This window comes from Terrapene carolina, unplaced genomic scaffold (genome assembly GCF_002925995.2).
Source record: "Terrapene carolina triunguis isolate 2854851 unplaced genomic scaffold, T_m_triunguis-2.0 Scaffold193, whole genome shotgun sequence".
Classification (NCBI taxonomy): domain Eukaryota; kingdom Metazoa; phylum Chordata; order Testudines; family Emydidae; genus Terrapene; species Terrapene triunguis.
Window position 1 is genome coordinate 2,125,050 of NW_020664544.1, and position 18,144 is coordinate 2,143,193.

General features: G+C 48.1%; 1 protein-coding gene across 1 annotated transcript; it reads left to right on the forward strand.

Moving 5' to 3' along the window:
* The first annotated feature begins 6,735 nt into the window (after window positions 1–6,735).
* LOC112102269 (keratin, type I cytoskeletal 14-like) lies at window positions 6,736–12,158 on the forward strand. Its single transcript, XM_024193438.2, has 8 exons — window positions 6,736–7,331; window positions 8,792–8,874; window positions 9,486–9,642; window positions 10,165–10,326; window positions 10,435–10,560; window positions 10,660–10,880; window positions 11,532–11,563; window positions 11,845–12,158. Exons 1-8 carry the CDS (start codon window positions 6,777–6,779, stop codon window positions 11,940–11,942), a joined length of 1,434 nt encoding a protein of 477 aa, XP_024049206.2. The 5' UTR covers window positions 6,736–6,776; the 3' UTR covers window positions 11,943–12,158.
* Window positions 12,159–18,144: the final 5,986 nt, after the last annotated feature.

Here is an 18,144-nt window from a genome sequence, read left to right on the forward strand (position 1 = left end):
ACCACATGCCTTGGATGTATGCTGGCCACCACCTATGGGTCGGGAAGTACCTCTTCCATCCCCATGGTGTAGAGGACACACTTAGATACACTAGAGGTGCAGGTTATGGCTGCCTCTGAAGTATATGGCATTGGCTACTGATGGAGACAGCTCCCTGGACTAGGCAGAGCATTAGTTTACTCTGCCTTGGCAGAGAGCAGGATACTGGACTAGATGGACCACTGGCCTTTTCTGATTTAAGAACTGGACTATTGGGCCAGACAGACCCCTTGTCTGCTCCAAACTGGCCCCGTATAACAGTACTCTCTAACTCAGGTACTTGCTGTTTCCTGCAGCGATGAGCCCAGGCACTGTTATCTAGTTCCAGAGACGCTGCTGGCAAAATACAAAACATAATTATCTCTGTCATGTCAAAGTTATCAGCTGTGCTGTAGGCAGAAGGCAGGCGGGGAGTTGAGCTAACCGAGAGAGAGAGCCAGGCCCAGAGACACTAATTGCAGCTTCACATACATGTCTGGCAGAGCGGCTTTGTTTTCCCTTGTTGAAGTCTTGTAAATAATCATTACAGCTCCAAGGCGGGGCTGGGAACTGCTGCCAGGAGCCCTGCAGGGCACTGCCGAATGTAAGACCAGGGATCAGAGAGCCCCAGTGCCCACGGGGAGGAGCTGCCATTGGGAGCAGTGAAACAAGGAACTCCCTGTGTGTGGCCATGACAGAATGCGGGCTTGGGAGCGCAGAGGGGGCAGCCAGCCAGTGGACCGAGGGGATGAGATCTCCCAAAATACAGAGAGAAACTGCAATGGGAATTGCTTAAAGAACTGGTGGGAACCTCTGGAGCCTGTGAGGCTCATGCAGTTTGAGTCTTGACAATGGCACCATAAAACCGGTTGCCAAGCACAGATTAATGGGAGGCAAAAGTATTGTCGTACCGTGGGAGGCTCTATTAAAGTCTAGTTCCAGGAATTCCCTTGGGCGGTGCAGCGTGGGTGCAGCCCAGTGACGCAGAGGGGAGTAGCTCAGACGTGTGGAAGGCGAGAAGCTGATAGAGGCTTGTGGCAGGTTGGAGGGAGGCGTTTGGGGTAAAGCGGGTAAATGCTCTTTCCTGTCCTGTTTCCAGCATTTGGACTCTAGCTCAAGGCGTCACGTAGTGTATTTCTGTACTATGGACATTTCTTAGAAGCATTTTACCACACAATGCACAATTAGCCTGTGGAGGTCAGTGCCACTAGATATCACTGAGGCCAAGAACATAGCAGGATTCCCAAAGCTCTGGACATTTCTATGCTATCAAAAATATCCAGATCTACAGTAACCCGGATTAGAAAACAGGGAATTTTGAAAGGGATATGAGCCAGCCTCTATCTGATGGGTGTTGGGGAGAAGCCCTGTGGGCAAGTTAGTCCTTAATGACCTATTGCCTCATGAGCAACTGGTGCTGGCTCCAGTCAGAGGCAGGAGACTGTGCTAGCTGGATTCCTGGACTGATACAGTCGGGCAATTCCTACTTTTCTCAGGATGCTGTCACTGTAGAAACTGGGCAAACTTCCCACAGTTTAGATCAGAAGCAAATAAGATTCTCCCCCTGATCAGGAGCTTATGCACTACAGTGCCCTGCAGCACCAAACAGCCTTGGAAGGGTCAGATTACATGGGCAAACCCAGCCAGCAGCTCAGATCCCGGGGAATCCAAACCCTGTAGTGGGTGGAGAGTCAGCTCGCTCTAAGCTGGGTGGCCAGGTGCAGGCTCGGTGGGGGTGAATTTCAGTGGTGAGGGCTCTCTGCCAGATGTGGAAGATTGACTCTGAAAAATGAGGTGGGGAATCTCCAAGACTATATTCTGTTAAACAGACGCCTTTAATAAACACACTCCAACTTCAGGATTTTGGCTCCTTTGTGGCAAAGAACTGATTCTTTGTCTTGCTAAAATAAAAGCTGCTTTGTTCTATCACTAGAGCTCTTTGATGTTTCAATGATCAGTGCTGGATAATAACGTCACATGGTGTCCTCAGCCTAACCTAGGAGATCCCATTCTCACATCAACCAGAGTGGAACTCCGTAGCTTTGCTTATTAAACCACCAATCCAGAAGCAGAACTGTCTCTGCGATGGCCTACAATGGAACTAGAGAGCCCCTTAGGGACGAGAGCAGCCAGGGGCAAGTAATGACCTTCGATTTCAGAAAAATGGAATCAGAGTTGCTCATGGAGTCTTAGATCCGCAGTGGGTTCGGCTCCATATCACAAAAGCAGGTATGGGTGGGTGAGTATTATTAAAATTAGTGCTGTAAATGAGCATAAGACACACGCCCTGCCCCGAAGAGCTTACACTGTAACTGGACAGTGAGAGCAGTTACATGACTAAGAGGGTAAATGAATTGCAGCACATGCATGGGAACAGCTTGAGTTATCATTTGGAGGCTGTTGCCGTTGGACAGGTCTCCACTCACCCAAGCAAAGCCAAATTAATTGCTGTTCTGTGCATTCTCCTTCCCTTTGGAGGAGGCCACTGAACCAGGTGAATAACTCTATGTGTGAACTGACTGAACTCACAACTGTGAATCACTGGGAATCTTTCACACACACCCACTGCAGTGACAGGAATTCTTCAGTGCATGTTGCAACTGGAAATGGACAAGCAAGAGTCAGTCAATCACCCCTCGCTGCCAGAGAGCAAAGGCACAAGAAAAGAGCGTTCAGGTTGGTGCTTTATGGCAGGTTGCTCATTGGTGGAGATATGGCTCAAGGAATTTGATGGGGAGAGAGCCCACATGATGCTCTGCTTTGATGTTCTGCAAACAGAAGAACATGGGTGCTGGAAGCTGGAAGGAAGGGGTCTCTACCTGCCCCATAATATTTAATTAAACGAGAAAAAAGAAGCATGCTGAGAGCCTACTGGCTGAAGTGGCATTAAAGAACCTCTTAAACTTCAGACTGAGGCCAGAATGTGTATTCTGGGTCCTACAGGATAACAACAGAGCCAGGACTGGCCTTACAATTTGCAAGACCCCAACCTGTTTGGGGCGGGAAAAAGAATCAGGCCTAAAATTGCTTTCCTTCCTGGTCCCAGAGGCAGAATTGGACTTCTGCTTTGGTGCCACAGCCTCCTTCGCCACTTCTACTGCTAAAGGGGATCAGGCCATGACTTGCCCTCTCCTCTACTCCAATCTTCTTGGCAGGGGATGGGTTGGACTATGAGGGTATAGGGGAATGAAAATGTGCAGGCCCCAAGCAGTCGTGTGTCATGCTTTTGCTTAAGGCCAGACTTGGAAGGAGTTTTTCTTCTGTCAATTTTAAATGGGGCTCTCAGAAGAAGGGGGGCTTCCTTCCTGCCAGTGCTCCAGCCCAGCTGGCATGGGGACTGTACACAGGTCTACTCAGAAATGTGCCTCTGTTGTATACAGGTCATTTTAGTGTTTCCTTTCATGCAAACACACTTCGGGAACATTCTTTCCAGGTGTTGAGTAGAGGGCTGGTAGGAGCAGCCTTGGCAGACAGTAAATAGTGAGGGAACTGGACAGAAACAAAAACAACATGCTGGACTCACACCTTGGTATGTTATTGCCTAGCAACACCTGCATTTCTGCAAGGACGCCTGGCTCAGAGGGTGAAGGAGCAAAGCTCTTGCATTCCCACTCCTGCCAATACCTGAGCCCTTTCTCCATGTTACTGTCTCTTTGCTCAGGATTCTGCCCTTTAGCTCTAGACACCAATTGGTGTCTTTTCCATTGTTTGGTTTCTCCTGGCTGTATGTATCACTCACCAGGAAACTGGCCTGAAGGGGAATCGCCAATTGTTTCTAATTAGCTTTTTCATTAGATTAAAAGCAGAGTTTACTGTTTGATCATAATTTCTACAACGCAATTATCCAGGTCCATTCAATCCCGTTTCTCACACTGAATTGTGGCATTAGTTGCAGAGTTCCAGAACTTCTAAGCAATGATTTAATTTTCCTTCCCAGGAGAGATGATTGTTGTTCTCGGTCATGTACTTTCTTGCTGTTCATCTGTACCTAACCTGAGGGAGGAAATAACATCTGCAATGTGCTTCTTGTTGGAACAGACTCAGATACCATCTCCTGCATTATTATTTGCTTTATCTCGAGTGAATTTATGGCTGGACAGAGGTGCAGGACCGACAGCCTCGGAGAGTGAACTCCTCGGTTCCTCTACAAAATAGTTACAGCAGAGAAGGCTGCCCTGGCACTGTCCTACTAATGGGAATCATCACTGGCCTGGGGACCTGCTAGGAGTGGAGGGGAAATCTCAGGCTTAAGGGCCTAGTCAGTCCTTTGCTGTCCTGCTGTGCCAGCAAGGTGACCGGCTTTGGGGGATGTGGAGACCTGTTCCTTAGGGACTCCACTGGAGGTCAGTAAGCAGCAGTTGAATGATAATGAATTTGGATCACTATCAGCAGAGGCTGGATTCAGCCGGGTGACAGAAAGAGGAAATGTTCCATCGCCCATTCCAGACCATCGGCTGGTCTCCTTGGCTGAGATACAGTCACGCGTTAAATGAAGAGAAATGCCACGGCAGCTCATGTACAAAGAAGGGACCCAAATCAGAGATTTTGTCAGTGAAGGGACATAGCAAAGTTTGGCTGGTCTTATGGCAATTTCAGCCAAATCCGGAGAGTGCTTCCATGCAGGGGCTATGGAAGGGCAAGGCTGGCACTTTTAGCATATTGACTACCTCATAAGCAGCCTCCACTGCCAATTTCAGACCGATTAGGAATCTGAGTTAAGTGGTAGCACTGGCTTTTGGAATGGGGAGCATGCCATCACGGCAACATCCCTAACACACAACAACAGGGAGTAGACACCCACACCAAAGGGGACAAGACAGGAGGAGGAACAAATGTTTGTTAGAACTCACCAGACAAAGGGAGAATGAAACAAGTGAATTTGGAGATTAGAGAAAACACCACCTGCCCAGACAGAAATGAAAATCTATTGCACATCAATGCTGAGGCAGTGCAGCCTAGCAGACCGAGCACTGGACTAGGACTCAGCCAAGGACAACCAAGACCCCACTTTAATGAAAGATGTCCGAATGGAAGAGACACACCACAAACTGCTTCCTGAATCCCAAAAAGATCCCCATAAGTCACTGTCTTTTGCTACCCCACAAGCAGAGACGACCCATGCCCGCCGAGAGTAGGGGAGCAAAGTGAGGGCGGCCGGCTTCAGCAATGTTACTGAGCACGCTCAGTCTGTGTGCGCATGCTCAGTACAAGCCAAGCAGCAAATCGGGCGGGGAATGTGACCCTGCAAGCCCTCCCCACACATAGCTCTGCCCATAAGCATCTCCCAGAGAAAGAAGCATCATTTCACATTATCTGCCAGTGCTACCTCTGGAACCGTCAGGCCAGTGGGCTGGGCTTGCAATTTGCCTCTGCACACGGCAAGTGATAGCTGGCTCCTGGCAATGTAAAACCAGAGCAGAGAATAGGGTGACCAGATGTCCCAAATTTATAGGGACAGTCCCGATATTTGGGGCTTTTTCTTCTATAGGCGCCTATTACCCCCCACCCCCTGTCCCGATTTTTCACACTTGCTGTCTGGTCACCCTAGCAGAGAATGAAACTGTGCCGCTAATCCCGGCCTGGTTTTCCGGCTGCTTCCTCACCCCAATAGCTGCCCAACCCCGTTATTATACTGACTATTCTCAATCCCTTCATAACATATTACAGGAGCGGCTCCTCTCTTTTCAGATGGCTTTGTTGCTTCATCAGCCTTTGGGTTTTCAGTCCTGCCCTGCTCTGTCAAAACTGTCTGCTTCCCACTTCCTGGTTAGCGTCCAGTGCTCAGTACAAACGCAAACACTGCCCTTAACCCATCACACACTCTGAAATACCCTCCAGTTCCCCTGCTAAATTGGCCTGGACAATATTCTCTTCTGATTGCAAATGAGCTGAAATACAAATTCATACAGAAATACAAAGAAAAACTGGTCACACACCTCCCAAAGGAACAGCATGCAATGTGGCCGGGGAGCTAAAATCTAATGTTATATCAATTTGTATACAGTACATTCTCTGACAGGGGACTAGATTCTGCCTTAGCAGGGCAATGGACTGACGTTCTTAGATGTTTTTCCAATCCCTCTATGATCCTAGCCAACATCAATACATAGATAGAAATGACCAGTGGGAAGAGTCTGTGGAGCAACAGTGTTTTTGCCCTGCAGGGCTCAGAGAAGTGTTCACTGCTGCTGCCTGTTCCACTGATAAAGGGCCTGGTTGGAAGCACTCCAATGACTTCAGTGGGCTTGGGATTCAGTCTAAAGGATTTGTCCCCACAAGCCTCTCGCATCAGCACCTTTCGCAAACAGCTCTGTAAATATTTTCATTTCATTTAAGATGGATTCGCAAACTGCTGGGTGGAGTCCGAATGTCTCTGTGTCTCCTGCGTAACAGTGTAAGGTATGTTAAAATGTGGCCTTGAGCAATGAGCCTGCTATTCTGAATCACACCTCACCCCTCCTTTGGGAACAAAAACGAAACACAGAAACACTCTTGGTGAAGTAAAGTGTTTCTAGTGGAATGTGACAAAAGCATGAACACATCAAGGAGAAAAATGATGACTCTGGAAGTTGGCTCAGACTTGAAGGGTGATGAAAACCCTGGGGAATGTAAGAGAGAAAAAAGGACCTTGCAGTGGCAACGCCCCCTGTTGTGGGTATAAAAGGAGCTCAGAGTCAGGGAAGTTAGCAGCACTCTCCTTCTTTCATAGCTGAGCTGGGTGACTCTCTTGGGCTTTAGATCCTCAACTACCTTTCACCATGACCACCAGCGTCAGGCAATATTCCTCGTCTACATCCCTAAAGGGGTTAGGTGGATTAGGTGGATTAGGAGGTGGCTCCACACGGGTTTCCTCAGTGCATCTTGGAGGTCCCTACAGAGCCCCAAGTATCCATGGGGGATCTGGTGGCTTTTCTGTCTCCTCTTCTAAGTATGTCTCTGGAGTAGGAAGTAGTCTGGGTGGTGGCTATGGGGGAAGCTACAGTAGTAGCTTTGGAGGTGGCTATGGGGGTGGCCTTGGAGGTGGCTATGGGGGTGGCCTTGGTTGTGGCCTTGGAGGTGGCTTTGGAGGTGGCTATGGGGGTGGCTTTGGAGGTGGCTTTGGCGGTGGTGATGGCATTCTCCCTGCGGGTGAGAAGGAAACTATGCAGAACCTGAACGACCGCCTGGCTAACTACCTGGACAAGGTGCGTGCTCTGGAGGAGGCCAATTCCGATCTGGAGATTAAGATCAAGGAGTGGTATAAGAAGCAGGGACCCGGGCCTGACCGTGACTACAGCCCATATTACAGGACAATTGAAGACCTGAGGAGCAAGGTATGACACTATTGTTAAAAAGGTCTGATGTCTCTTGTCTGAGACCCTTCATTAAACTGGCACAGGGGCACTGAATAATTCTGTAACTAAAAGCTGGAAATGAAAGGCAATCCAATTTTCCCCTGTGCCAGATATCAGGGAAGGGGATTTAGTAATTTATCAACTTCAGTTATTTAATTACATTCCTCCAGAAAGAACAAGAGGTGTATTTCTTATTATTTGATTGTATGAAACAGACATAAGAGGCAGTAAAGCAGCAGCAGCATCTTATCGACCTTGGCCTATGTTGATAATATGGTACAGTTTGAATACTCTATAAACAAACTAATCTAGAGGTAAGGCAAACCAGGATATACTTAGTATGATTGTATATGCACAGAATCAAAGAATTTGCAAACTCCTGTCAATTGCTTTAGCTATTAGTACTAAACTGAGTGCAGAGGGTTAAAAAGGAAAAGGTGGAAGGACTGATAAATTCCACAGCCTTCTTCCAGGAATGATCAATACAAGGCCTGACTTGTCCTACAATCTCAAAACCAGAAGCCTGTGGAGCAATTTCTCTCCATTCTGATTTGGTTTCCTGGCTTCGCATCTTGAGAGGAAAGCCCCAGGGTTGATATTTTCCCTCTTACTGTCATTACTGATTGCTTACAAACCGTCATTAGTAAACATAAGGGAAATCCGAGGAAAGCAGAAGCAGAAAGACTCCGCGAGGCAGGGGCAGGAGCAAACTAGACACATTATTTTCCCTTCCTCTCACTGGCACCATTTTTGATGTTCCTTCCTCAAAGCCTGGCTTGGAGTTCTCCTCTCGGGAGCCTGGGGGTGGATTATCTGTATCTGAGAATGTATCACAAAAATCCGATATAAAGAGCACCTGCTCACTACACTTTGTTCAGCTTCTGCAAGGATCCTCGTCATAGAGTGAGTTAGTGTGAATGAGCTCCATTCCAGAACAAATGGACACAGGCTTTGCCATACAAGAGCACACTATGGGGCCACCCGCACTGCCTGTGGCAGTCACCAATACCTGATGGTTCCGAGGATGGCTAGTCTCCCCTCTCCCTCCAATATTCCTGCTATGACAATTGCACACAGCAGTACATGGTGGTGGGGATGGGGTGGGGAAAGAAGGTTGGTTCTTTCTGGAACCACGTGGGATCAGCAAATGCCCTGAAGCATGAGATTGAGTGCCCTTATCAGGCCTTGCACTTACTCAGATATTATCATGCTGCCTTTTGCAATTCATCCTGATGGATAAGCAGGAAAGGGAGGCCGCAGTGCAGTCAGACACTGCCCAGTCTAACTCAGCACTGTTGCATTTCTCCATTCGGTAAATCCCTCTGCTGTTCCTGGCCTGTCCCTAACATTCACCCCTGCTTGGATCCCACAATCAGCCAACAACATGAGGAGCTTTTGAGGCTTCTTTCCCACTTGCTCTTTCGCTCTCTTTCCCCCAGATCCTTGCTGCCACTGTCGACAATGCCAGCCTCCTCTTGCAGATCGACAACGCTAGGCTGACGGCCGATGACTTCAGAACCAAGTAAGTGCTGCTCCCCCTGGGAGTGAGATCCATATGGGAATCCTTTTGTGCACAACAAGCTTCCTCACATGCATCAAGACTGGAAAAGAGGGAGAGTTCCTCTCTAAGAGGGAGCTTCCTATTCATTTCCAATGAGACAACTGACAAATCACTGGCAAACAAGGCATTTCAAATAAATGTGCATTTTGCAAAGCAAATAGGGACTAAAAACTTGGGCAATGTCTTGCTTCCAGTAGAACCTATCTTATTTTATTTAGTTTGCATGTAGGACTTGATCTAATTTACATATCACTCAGAGCACATAGGCCTGGGGCAATGGTGCTACCAGTATTTTAATGGGAGGCGAGTTACACATCTAAACAGAATCACTCACCTCGGAGCTCAATATAGAATATGCCCCAAAGCTGCCCAGTAAAGTTACTGGTCTTAGCAGAGACTTGACCAACCAGCGCTGTTCCATCCATTGGACACTGCATCTCACTCCCTGTGTCCCTCATTCACCCAACCCCCCACGCAGCACAGAGAGTTATAAGACATTGAAAGGTTGACAGCAGCATGGGGAGAAAAAAGGGGTGACAACTCAGTAGTGAGCACCCTTTTTATGCTTGAAGGTTTGAGACAGAGCAGGCCCTGCGCATGAGTGTTGAGGCTGACATCAATGGCCTGCGGAGAGTCCTGGACGAGCTGACCCTGGCCAGAGCTGACCTGGAGATGCAGATCGAAAACCTGAAGGAGGAGCTGGCTTATCTCAAGAAGAATCATGAGGAGGTGAGGACAAAATCAAGCACAAAGGAGGGGATTTATAAGTTGTAGCTAAGGTACAATGAAAATCAGGCCAATCAGCAGAGCTATTTCCAAGCATTAGGGTAGTTGGGAGGGCATCTGGGAATAAAGAAGTGGGGAATAATTAATTCTGGACAGCAACGTCCTCTGTAGGCCCCAGGTCAGACTCATGCACCACTCATCATTTCAGGAGCTTCCACTGGGGTCTTGCCAGTATCTACAGCAACAGAAACTTGCTTCCCAGGCTGTGGATCCACCTGTTGTTTGGGATTTAGTCTCTGGACAGAGGCAACTGAATCCCCAAATGGAGATTTCTTAGGAAATTATTTTTATTATTTTACTTGTTGTTGACAGTTAGGGTCACAGTCCCATGGTGCTGAACAAACACACATTAGGAGATAGTCTCTTGTCTGAAAAGTCGCAAATTGGGAAAACCTCCTCAGATGCACTGCAGTGGGTCTGTATAGTTAACATGCAGATGAACATAGCGTGTCTCTCTTGTCACAGGAAATGAATATACTACGGAGCCAGCTGGGTGGAGATATCACTGTGGAGATGGACGCCGCTCCTGGGGTTGACCTGACCAAGATCCTGGCTGACATGAGAGAGCAGTATGAGAGCTTGGCAGACAAGAACCGTAAAGAGGCCGAGCAGTGGTTCTTCACCCAGGTACACAATGCCTGAATGAAGAGAAGCACTTTCCTGACACTTATGGGTGGGGGCAAAGCTTTACACACATCATTCGTGCAGTAACTAGATTGTTTTCCCTTGTTGCAGACAGAACAGCTGAACCGAGAAGTAGCCATGAACACGGAACAGTTGCAGAGCGGCAAGTCGGAGATCACGGAACTAAGACGCACCGTCCAGGGCCTGGAGATAGAGCTGCAGTCCCAGCTCAGCATGGTACGTGCCACTGGCTTCCCAAGGAGACACACACATGAGGAGGCACAGAGATGAGTGACCCCCTCACTGAATTCTTTCCCCTCTACTCTGCATTCCCAGAAAGCCGCTCTGGAAGGCTCCTTGGCGGAGACAGAAGCCCGCTATGGCTCCCAGTTGGCACAGCTCCAGGGCCTGATCACTAGCGTGGAGGAGCAGCTGGCTGAGCTCCGATGCGACATGGAGCGCCAGAACCATGAGTACAAGATTCTCGTGGACGTCAAGACACGCCTGGAGCAAGAGATTGCCACGTACCGCCGCCTGCTGGAGGGCGAGGATAGCCAGTACGTAAAGGGAGTCGATTAGATAGAGTGCCGTGGGGCAGGGCCGGCTAATAATGACACAGCTAAACAGCTGAATAACCTGTGTCTCTAAAGGCTCATTTTGAAATAAATAATCCAGATTCCTAGGTAGTTGTGAAGAAGACTAATAAGTGATGGCTCAATGGTTTATCCCATTACCATCATCAGTGAGAACCCGGTCCTGGGAGGTATTTATTGTCTGAATTATGGAGTGTAACATAACATTTCCATCTTGGAGAGGCAGCATTATCTAGTAGCTATGTGAAAACTCTAGCTTTCAGGGCTTTGTGGGGGGTCTATTCCTGGCTTCTTCAGCGATTGCATAACCCTGGGAAAGTAGCTAATAACACTAACGAACCTCACAGGAGGGTTGAGAGGCTAATATAATGTGTCTAAATCCCTTCACTCCTTGAAAATCCTTCCAAGATCAAATGTTCTGCTCAAATCTTAACTCTAGACAATTTCAAGGAGAGGACATTGGGGACCTGCAAATTGACATAATAATGAAATTCATCAGACTTGTGTCAAAATAATTATTTCTCCCCATAAGAGGCCTGCACCTTTGTTCTCTCACTGCGCCCTCTCCTCTGGTGTCTATATTTCTAATTTTCTCTCTTTTTTCTCCTCTTGTAGCATTGCCTCCCAGTACGCTTCAGCAAAAGAAGGTAAGAATTTGTCTTATCTGAAGTAATGAGCACACATTTCTGCATCACATCCTTAGCAAGCTTCTTTCCATAGGCTCTCATTCATTAGTGGGTGCAAAACTGGAATGATTCCTTTGAAATATTGAAGATATTATTAAGTCACGTATTTGTGTAAAATGGAATATAGGATATGCATTTATGACACTCAGTTCTGAAGATACACTAGCTAGGATAAAAATTCCAAAGGATGATCAGATCCTTAGGACAGATGATAGTTTCTTCTATCTCCTTCTCCCTTGTAGTGTCCACGACCACCCGACAAGTCCGTACAATCGTTGAGGAAGTCCAAGATGGAAAGGTGATTTCTTCCCGCGAGCAGGTCCATCATTCCCCCCGCTAAGACTACACACCACTCCACAGGCCCCAGTCCTGAGCACCTTGGATGCATCAATAGAAAAGGAAAGAAGACTCCAGTCCATGTGCTGTTGATGTGTAATACTGTCACCAAGGCTGTGTAGGTCTGGGCTCCATTAGTGTGTTCCTTCCCTTTTCATTCTGCCTCTGTCTCCCTCACCCTTGTCTGAGTGCTATCCTGTGCTCTTCCCATAAATGTCAAATAAAGCTTATCTTCTCATTCATGCAAACTAGAGTCTTGTCTCGGTTGTTCTATGGGGCTGACGACACAGGCTCTCTAGGGGGAGATTGGTGCTGTTTGCTAGAGCTTCCATCAGCACTCGTGGGCAGCTAGAAGAAGGAATTGTTCAGATGGTCTCTAAAAGGCATTGTATGCTAGATCACTGAGTGATCTGAATTAATACACCAGAACTAAATATTAAGGCAAAGAACTAGTGGCTTTATAGATCACATCCAACCTGGCTAAAATTCTGCAACTAAACTGTATAATCAGTGTCAGATATTCTGCCCTAAGTTGCAATGGTCTCAAAATGGGAAACCTGAGAGAGACTTGGTTGTTTCACAGTCCTGCTCAGGGACACAAATGGCTATTCCACAGAGGAGGGTAAGAGATGGGGCTTCATCAGCTCATTGAGCCTGAGCCAAGGTGCATGGTGCACAGTGAAAGAAAATGAATCACAGACACCATCATACCAGCCCCCTGCCAACTGTCAGCCACACTCCTCTATCAGCGCTGGCTGTGTTACATAGGTCACAACGCTTGGTGGTAAAATTAACTTGTGCGGCAGATGTGTTAACGGTACTTTTGGCTGACCCTTTCATCGGTAATACAACTGCAGTTTTATTCAGTGTGACTTTCTTGGCAACTGTCCCGGTCTTTCTAAAGGGTCAGAAAAAGGCAGAGCCCTCAGATAGCTGTCAGGGGGTGCGTGACCTGCTCAGGATAAGGTTATTACATGCTGTGTTTGGGGTTTGATCCCCTGTGCCAATTTGTCATTACTGCCCATTCCTGATGCAGTGGGACACTGATACCCTCCATCTTGACTGGCAGTTCCCGGAAGACAATTTCAGCTATCAGGGTACGTCTGCACTGCAATCAGGGGTGTAACTGCGGCACATGTAGACATACCTGAGCTCTTTAACTGAGCTAGCTCATGCCCTCATAGCCGTGAAGCCACAGCAGCACGGACTGCTCCGTGAGCAGCCACCCAAGTAATTACCCAGGGCCTCAGGCAGGCTGGTCCAAGCTGCCAACGGTACATCACTGCCATTGGTACGTCACTGCTGGAGCTAGCGAGGTTAAAGCTAGCTCAGGTGTGTCTACATGTGCTGCAATGACACAACCTGATTGCAGTGTATGTCTTCCCTCAGTCATGGCTAGGTTCTGCCACCCGTCCTCCCTTTAAGTAGTACCTGGCTCCATATGTAGTGCTGTTGGACATCAACAGGATGATTCTGAATAAGATATTACTGAACATGTGTGAAGCTGGCAGAATCTGGTCCTCCTATTTTAAGCCCCTGTTTTTAGGGACCTTGCCCTGGTTTTACCTGGCTAAGCCCTGGTATAGCTAGAGAGAGCTCTGGTTCTCCCTGAAAAGGGGGAAAGGAGCCTTTCTGTTCTCTCTCTGGTTCAGAATCCCAGAACTTACATGACCCCATCATCATTCCACTCAGACTCTATTCAGGTACATTATAATCATGAGCCATGAATGTAGGGTTATGATCAGCAAAATTACTCTGTAAGATTAGCATCCTCTTACTGAACGCAGTTGTGCATTTATATAGCATCATTGATGTGCCTGGCATTTTACAGGAGGAAAATCAATGGACACGATTCCTCTTCTAAAAGATGTGTCTTTGGAGTCCTGTCTGCTCAGTTCTTCAACTGAAGGCAGGAAACTTGCCTTTGTATTTTTCTCTTGTAAATGCCAGGTACACCTACTATGCTATAAGACTTTTGTTGAAAGAACAAATCAAACAATTAAAGAACTAGAACAGGGGTGGGCAAACTTTTTGGCCCGAGGGCTACATCGGGGTTGCACAACTGTATAGAGGGCCAGGTAGGGAAGGCTGTGCCTTCCCAGACAGCCTGGCCCCCACCCCCTATCTGCCCCCTCCCACTTCCCGCCCCTGACTGCCCCCCTCAGAATCCCCAACCCATCCAACCCCCCCTGCTCCTTGTCCCCTGACCGCCCCCTCCCGGGACCCCTGCCCCCTATCCATCCCCCCTGCTCCCTGTCCCCTGACTGCCCTCCCAACCCCTATCCACATCCCCGCCCCCTGACAGGCCCCCCAGGACTCCCACCCCCTAGCCTACTGCCCTCTGCTCCTCGTCCCCTGACCACCCCCTCCTGGGACCCCCCGCCCCTAACTACCCCCCCGGGATCCCACCCCCTTATCCACCCCCCCGCTCCCTGTCCCCTGACTGCCCTCCCAACCCCTATCCACATACCCGCCCCCTGACAGGCCCCCCAGGACTCCCACTCCCAACCCTCCCTGTTCCCTATCCCCGACCGCCCCGCCCAGAATCTCTGCCCCATCCAACCGCCCCCTCCTCCCTGACTGCCCCCCAGGACCGCCCACTCCCTTACCCAACCCCCCCCCCCTCCCCGTCCCCTTACCAGCAGCAGGAGCTCACGGCCATGACACCCGGCCAGAGCCAGCTGTGCTCCCCATGCTGCCCAGCGGCCCGGCTGTGGGGGACGGGGGACAGCGGGGGAGGGGCCGGGGACTAGGCTCCCCGGCCGGGAGCTCAGGGACCAGACAGAACGGTCCTGTGGGCCGGGTGTGGTCCGCGGGCTGTAGTTTGCCCACCTCTGAACTAGAAGAAAGAATTAAAATGATTTCAAACGTAACTAGAGAAGTTCAGGTTCAGATTCTCTGGTGTGTCTACTGGGCCATGAGTGAGATGGTTATGGGTTCCTCTTCCTCAGGTTGCTTGTACACTGGCCACAGCTGCAGCACAGGTAATAGTATTCCAAAAGGAAATGTGTGAGCTGGGGATATCCAGATGGGGGAACCATGGTCCCTGCCTGCCCCTACACCTGTGCTGCAGGGGAACTGGCAAAGCATCCAGCCACAATGGCTCTGTTCTAGCAGCAGACTCGCCTACCCCAGGAGCATCCGTGCATGAAAGAGAGAGGTTATAATAACACACATTGGTTTAATAACACACAATGGTTTAATAACACAATTAACCGTTTCCTCAACTAGGTTTCTGATATTCTTTGGATGTGTGTTCCTTAGCTAAAGTACAGACTGGAGAATTACTATAAATTTCAGTGACAAGGTTAGAAGGATTGGCTCGTATGTGATCCTTGCACTCTGCAGCTGCCAAGCAAATCAGGCCTTATGGTCATTTAGGTCTTATGCCATTCTGGATGGTTTACCTTGCACATTTTCTGTGTTGTCACTACATTCAGCTGGGATGATGCAGGAAGTTTCTGGTTCTTTTTTTCTTTTCATGGTTCTGGCATCAAGTGGGGGAGAAAATCTGGACCTCAAAATTACAGGCCTTGCCTCACATCTTGTGTTGTCATTTATACCTGGGCAAAGTGAGTGTAAACTGCCACCGCGATGCAAGGGTAGGATCTGACACCCACTTTGCGCCCATGTTGTACCTGTGGATGTGACCATCCATAGATGTCATAGATTTTATGGCCAGAAGGGATTTCTTGAAACGTCAGGTTCACTTCCTCCTATCTCACCCGATGCTTGTACAAAGCTGCTTCAGTAAATTATAAACACAGGAAAGCTTTTGTGCCATCATTTTCTCTGATATATCTAGAATTAGCTGTAATGTAATAGTAGTAAATATCCCAAAGACACATCCCACCCCTATTCTCACTCATCCGTTCCATCCCCTTTCCTGTAAAATGCTCCAGCCCGAGTGGGACGGAGCTGAGCAATCAAAGCCTGCTCAGAAATATGCATCTGTTGCTTGTGGGACAGAGTCTCTTTCCCCTTTCGTGGAAGCTGATCTAAGGAACATAATTTCTAGCTTTGGGGAAGGGGATTGTTAGGGCCTGTCTAGGAAGACAGTAAAGTGGTTGACATGGTACAACATGTGAAGAAATATGCTTTCCTCCACACCCTGGAACATTATTAAATAGTGCCACTTAGATCTGTGCCCGCGGGTTTTCAGTCTGGTAGGGAGTTTAGTATTGAGAATTGAGATAGCAGAGCTTGACCTTATTCAACCCTATAATTTTCTGAGCCCCTTGGCTCTTCATAGGGCAGTTAGCATCTCTTGAGCAGTTTGGTTTACGTTGGGTATGTACATCACTCAAAGCGTGCTCTCAGGGCAGGGAGCCACAAGGAAAATCTCTGATAACATCTGATTAACTTGTTCATTAGATTAATTATATAGAACTGTGTTGTTCTGCTGAGCATTCGTCTTAATCCCCAATTCTTAAAGCCAATAACCAGTCCCCAGGCCATTCAGACTGTTTTCTTGGGTCTTTCTTTACACTGAACTGTCCTCTTTCTTAGAGAGCTCCATAATTTCTAAAGTTCTTCCATCTAATAGCCATGCCCTGGATTTTTAAAAATAACTTGGGGGATCGCAATCTAGTTCTTAATGGCAGATGTTGACATCACAAAATCAATGACCGCATCCAACACTAATTGGGCCTCTTAATGGCTACCTCAGCAGAGAGGTCAAGTATTGAATTGGCCAGGGGGCTGAAGTCCCCTCTTACCTCTATAGGAGATCTTCCAGGATGAGGTGAAGGTACATTGACGGGGAGCGTTATGGAGGAATCCTGCACGTTTGCTGACAATTTTGTCTGTTCTGTGGATACACAGAAGACTTGGGTTCAGAGCTGTCCGCCACACATCTATCACCAACACCATACTCACAAAATTAAAGACACACGTTAGAGCAGGGGTTCTCACAACATTTTTTTTGGTGGCCTCAGAGTGTGACCACCAACTCTTGCTGGTGGCCACTCACACAATTTTTCCTAAAATACTTAATGAACTTTAGGAAAAACAAATAAATATGCACATGTATATGTCCAAATCATAATAATTTATTTATGTAGGGTTTTCTTTTTTTGCAGACTCAATAATAAAAATAATGTACAGTTGTCTCTATTCTTTACTGGACCTAAATGGAACAGAAACACAAATAAGGTGCTTTGCATGTTCTTGTCTTCTGTTGTTGTTTCTTTTGCTTTTTTGGCTGCATTTTTTAGACTTGCTAGCCAGTAAGTCTGCTTCTATGAAAAGTGATCTTTGTATGTTTGTTAATATCACTTTTCATAGCAGCAGACTGTTAGCTAGCTGAGAGGCAGTGAGAGGTGATATTAACAAATATACAAATATCACTTTTCACAGCAGACCTACTCAGCCTTGGCAAGTCGGGGACCAAATTAAGACTTGGATGGGGAGGTGGGTAGGGAGGCAGTGGGGGCGATGTGTGGGGTGGTGAGACTGGGAATGGAGTCTTGCAGCCAAGGGATGGAGCTCACTCCTGAGTAGCCAAAGCCCGGGCCCAAAGCCTTGCGGTCAGAGCCCATGGCAGAAGCCTGCTGCCACGCGGCCGGAGCCTGTCACTTGTCACACCAGGGCTGAAGCCAGAAGCCTGAGCCCCACTGCCCCGGGAAGGTGGGGAACTCACACCAGCTGTCTGCTCCCCCGGTGTTTGTGGCTCCAAAGGGGGGCAAGGTCCAACCCCTCCTGGCAGCCCCAGAGGAGGGGCCGCTGCTTTGTCCCCCGTCCCCCAAATCACCACCCAGGAGGCTGTGGCCGCAAGAAAAGCCCCTGGTGGCCACGGTGGCCGCATTTGAGAAATGCTGCGTTTAAGGTTTTATTTAAGGTTCTTCCTTAAAACAGCAACTATCACAAGAGATTTACTAAGCACCCAGTAATTACTGGGAATGGTACTCTGTAAAACCCAAGAAAGAGAGATTTACTTCACAGAAATGCGCTGGAGGAGTCTGAATAGCTCTGTCTCTCATTCAACAGCTGTAAAAATGTAGCCTGGAGCAATGAGCCTCCCACTTTGAATCACACCTGACTGTACATTTAGAAACAAGAAGAAACACAGAAACACTCTTGGTGAAGTAAAGTGTTTCTAGTGGAATGTGACAAAAGCATAAACACATCAAGGAGAAAACTGATGATTCTGGAAGTTGGCTCAGACTTTAAGGGTGATGAAAACCCTGGAGAATGTAAGAGAGAAA

Coding starts and splice junctions, on each gene's coding strand:
- LOC112102269 (XM_024193438.2), top strand. CDS start 6,777: ATGACCACCAGCGTCAGGCAATATTCCTCGTCTACATCCCTAAAGGGG. Junction 9,643..10,164: donor TCAAGAAGAATCATGAGGAG/GTGAGGACAAAA, acceptor CTCTTGTCACAG/GAAATGAATATACTACGGAG. Junction 10,881..11,531: donor CTGGAGGGCGAGGATAGCCA/GTACGTAAAGGG, acceptor CTCCTCTTGTAG/CATTGCCTCCCAGTACGCTT.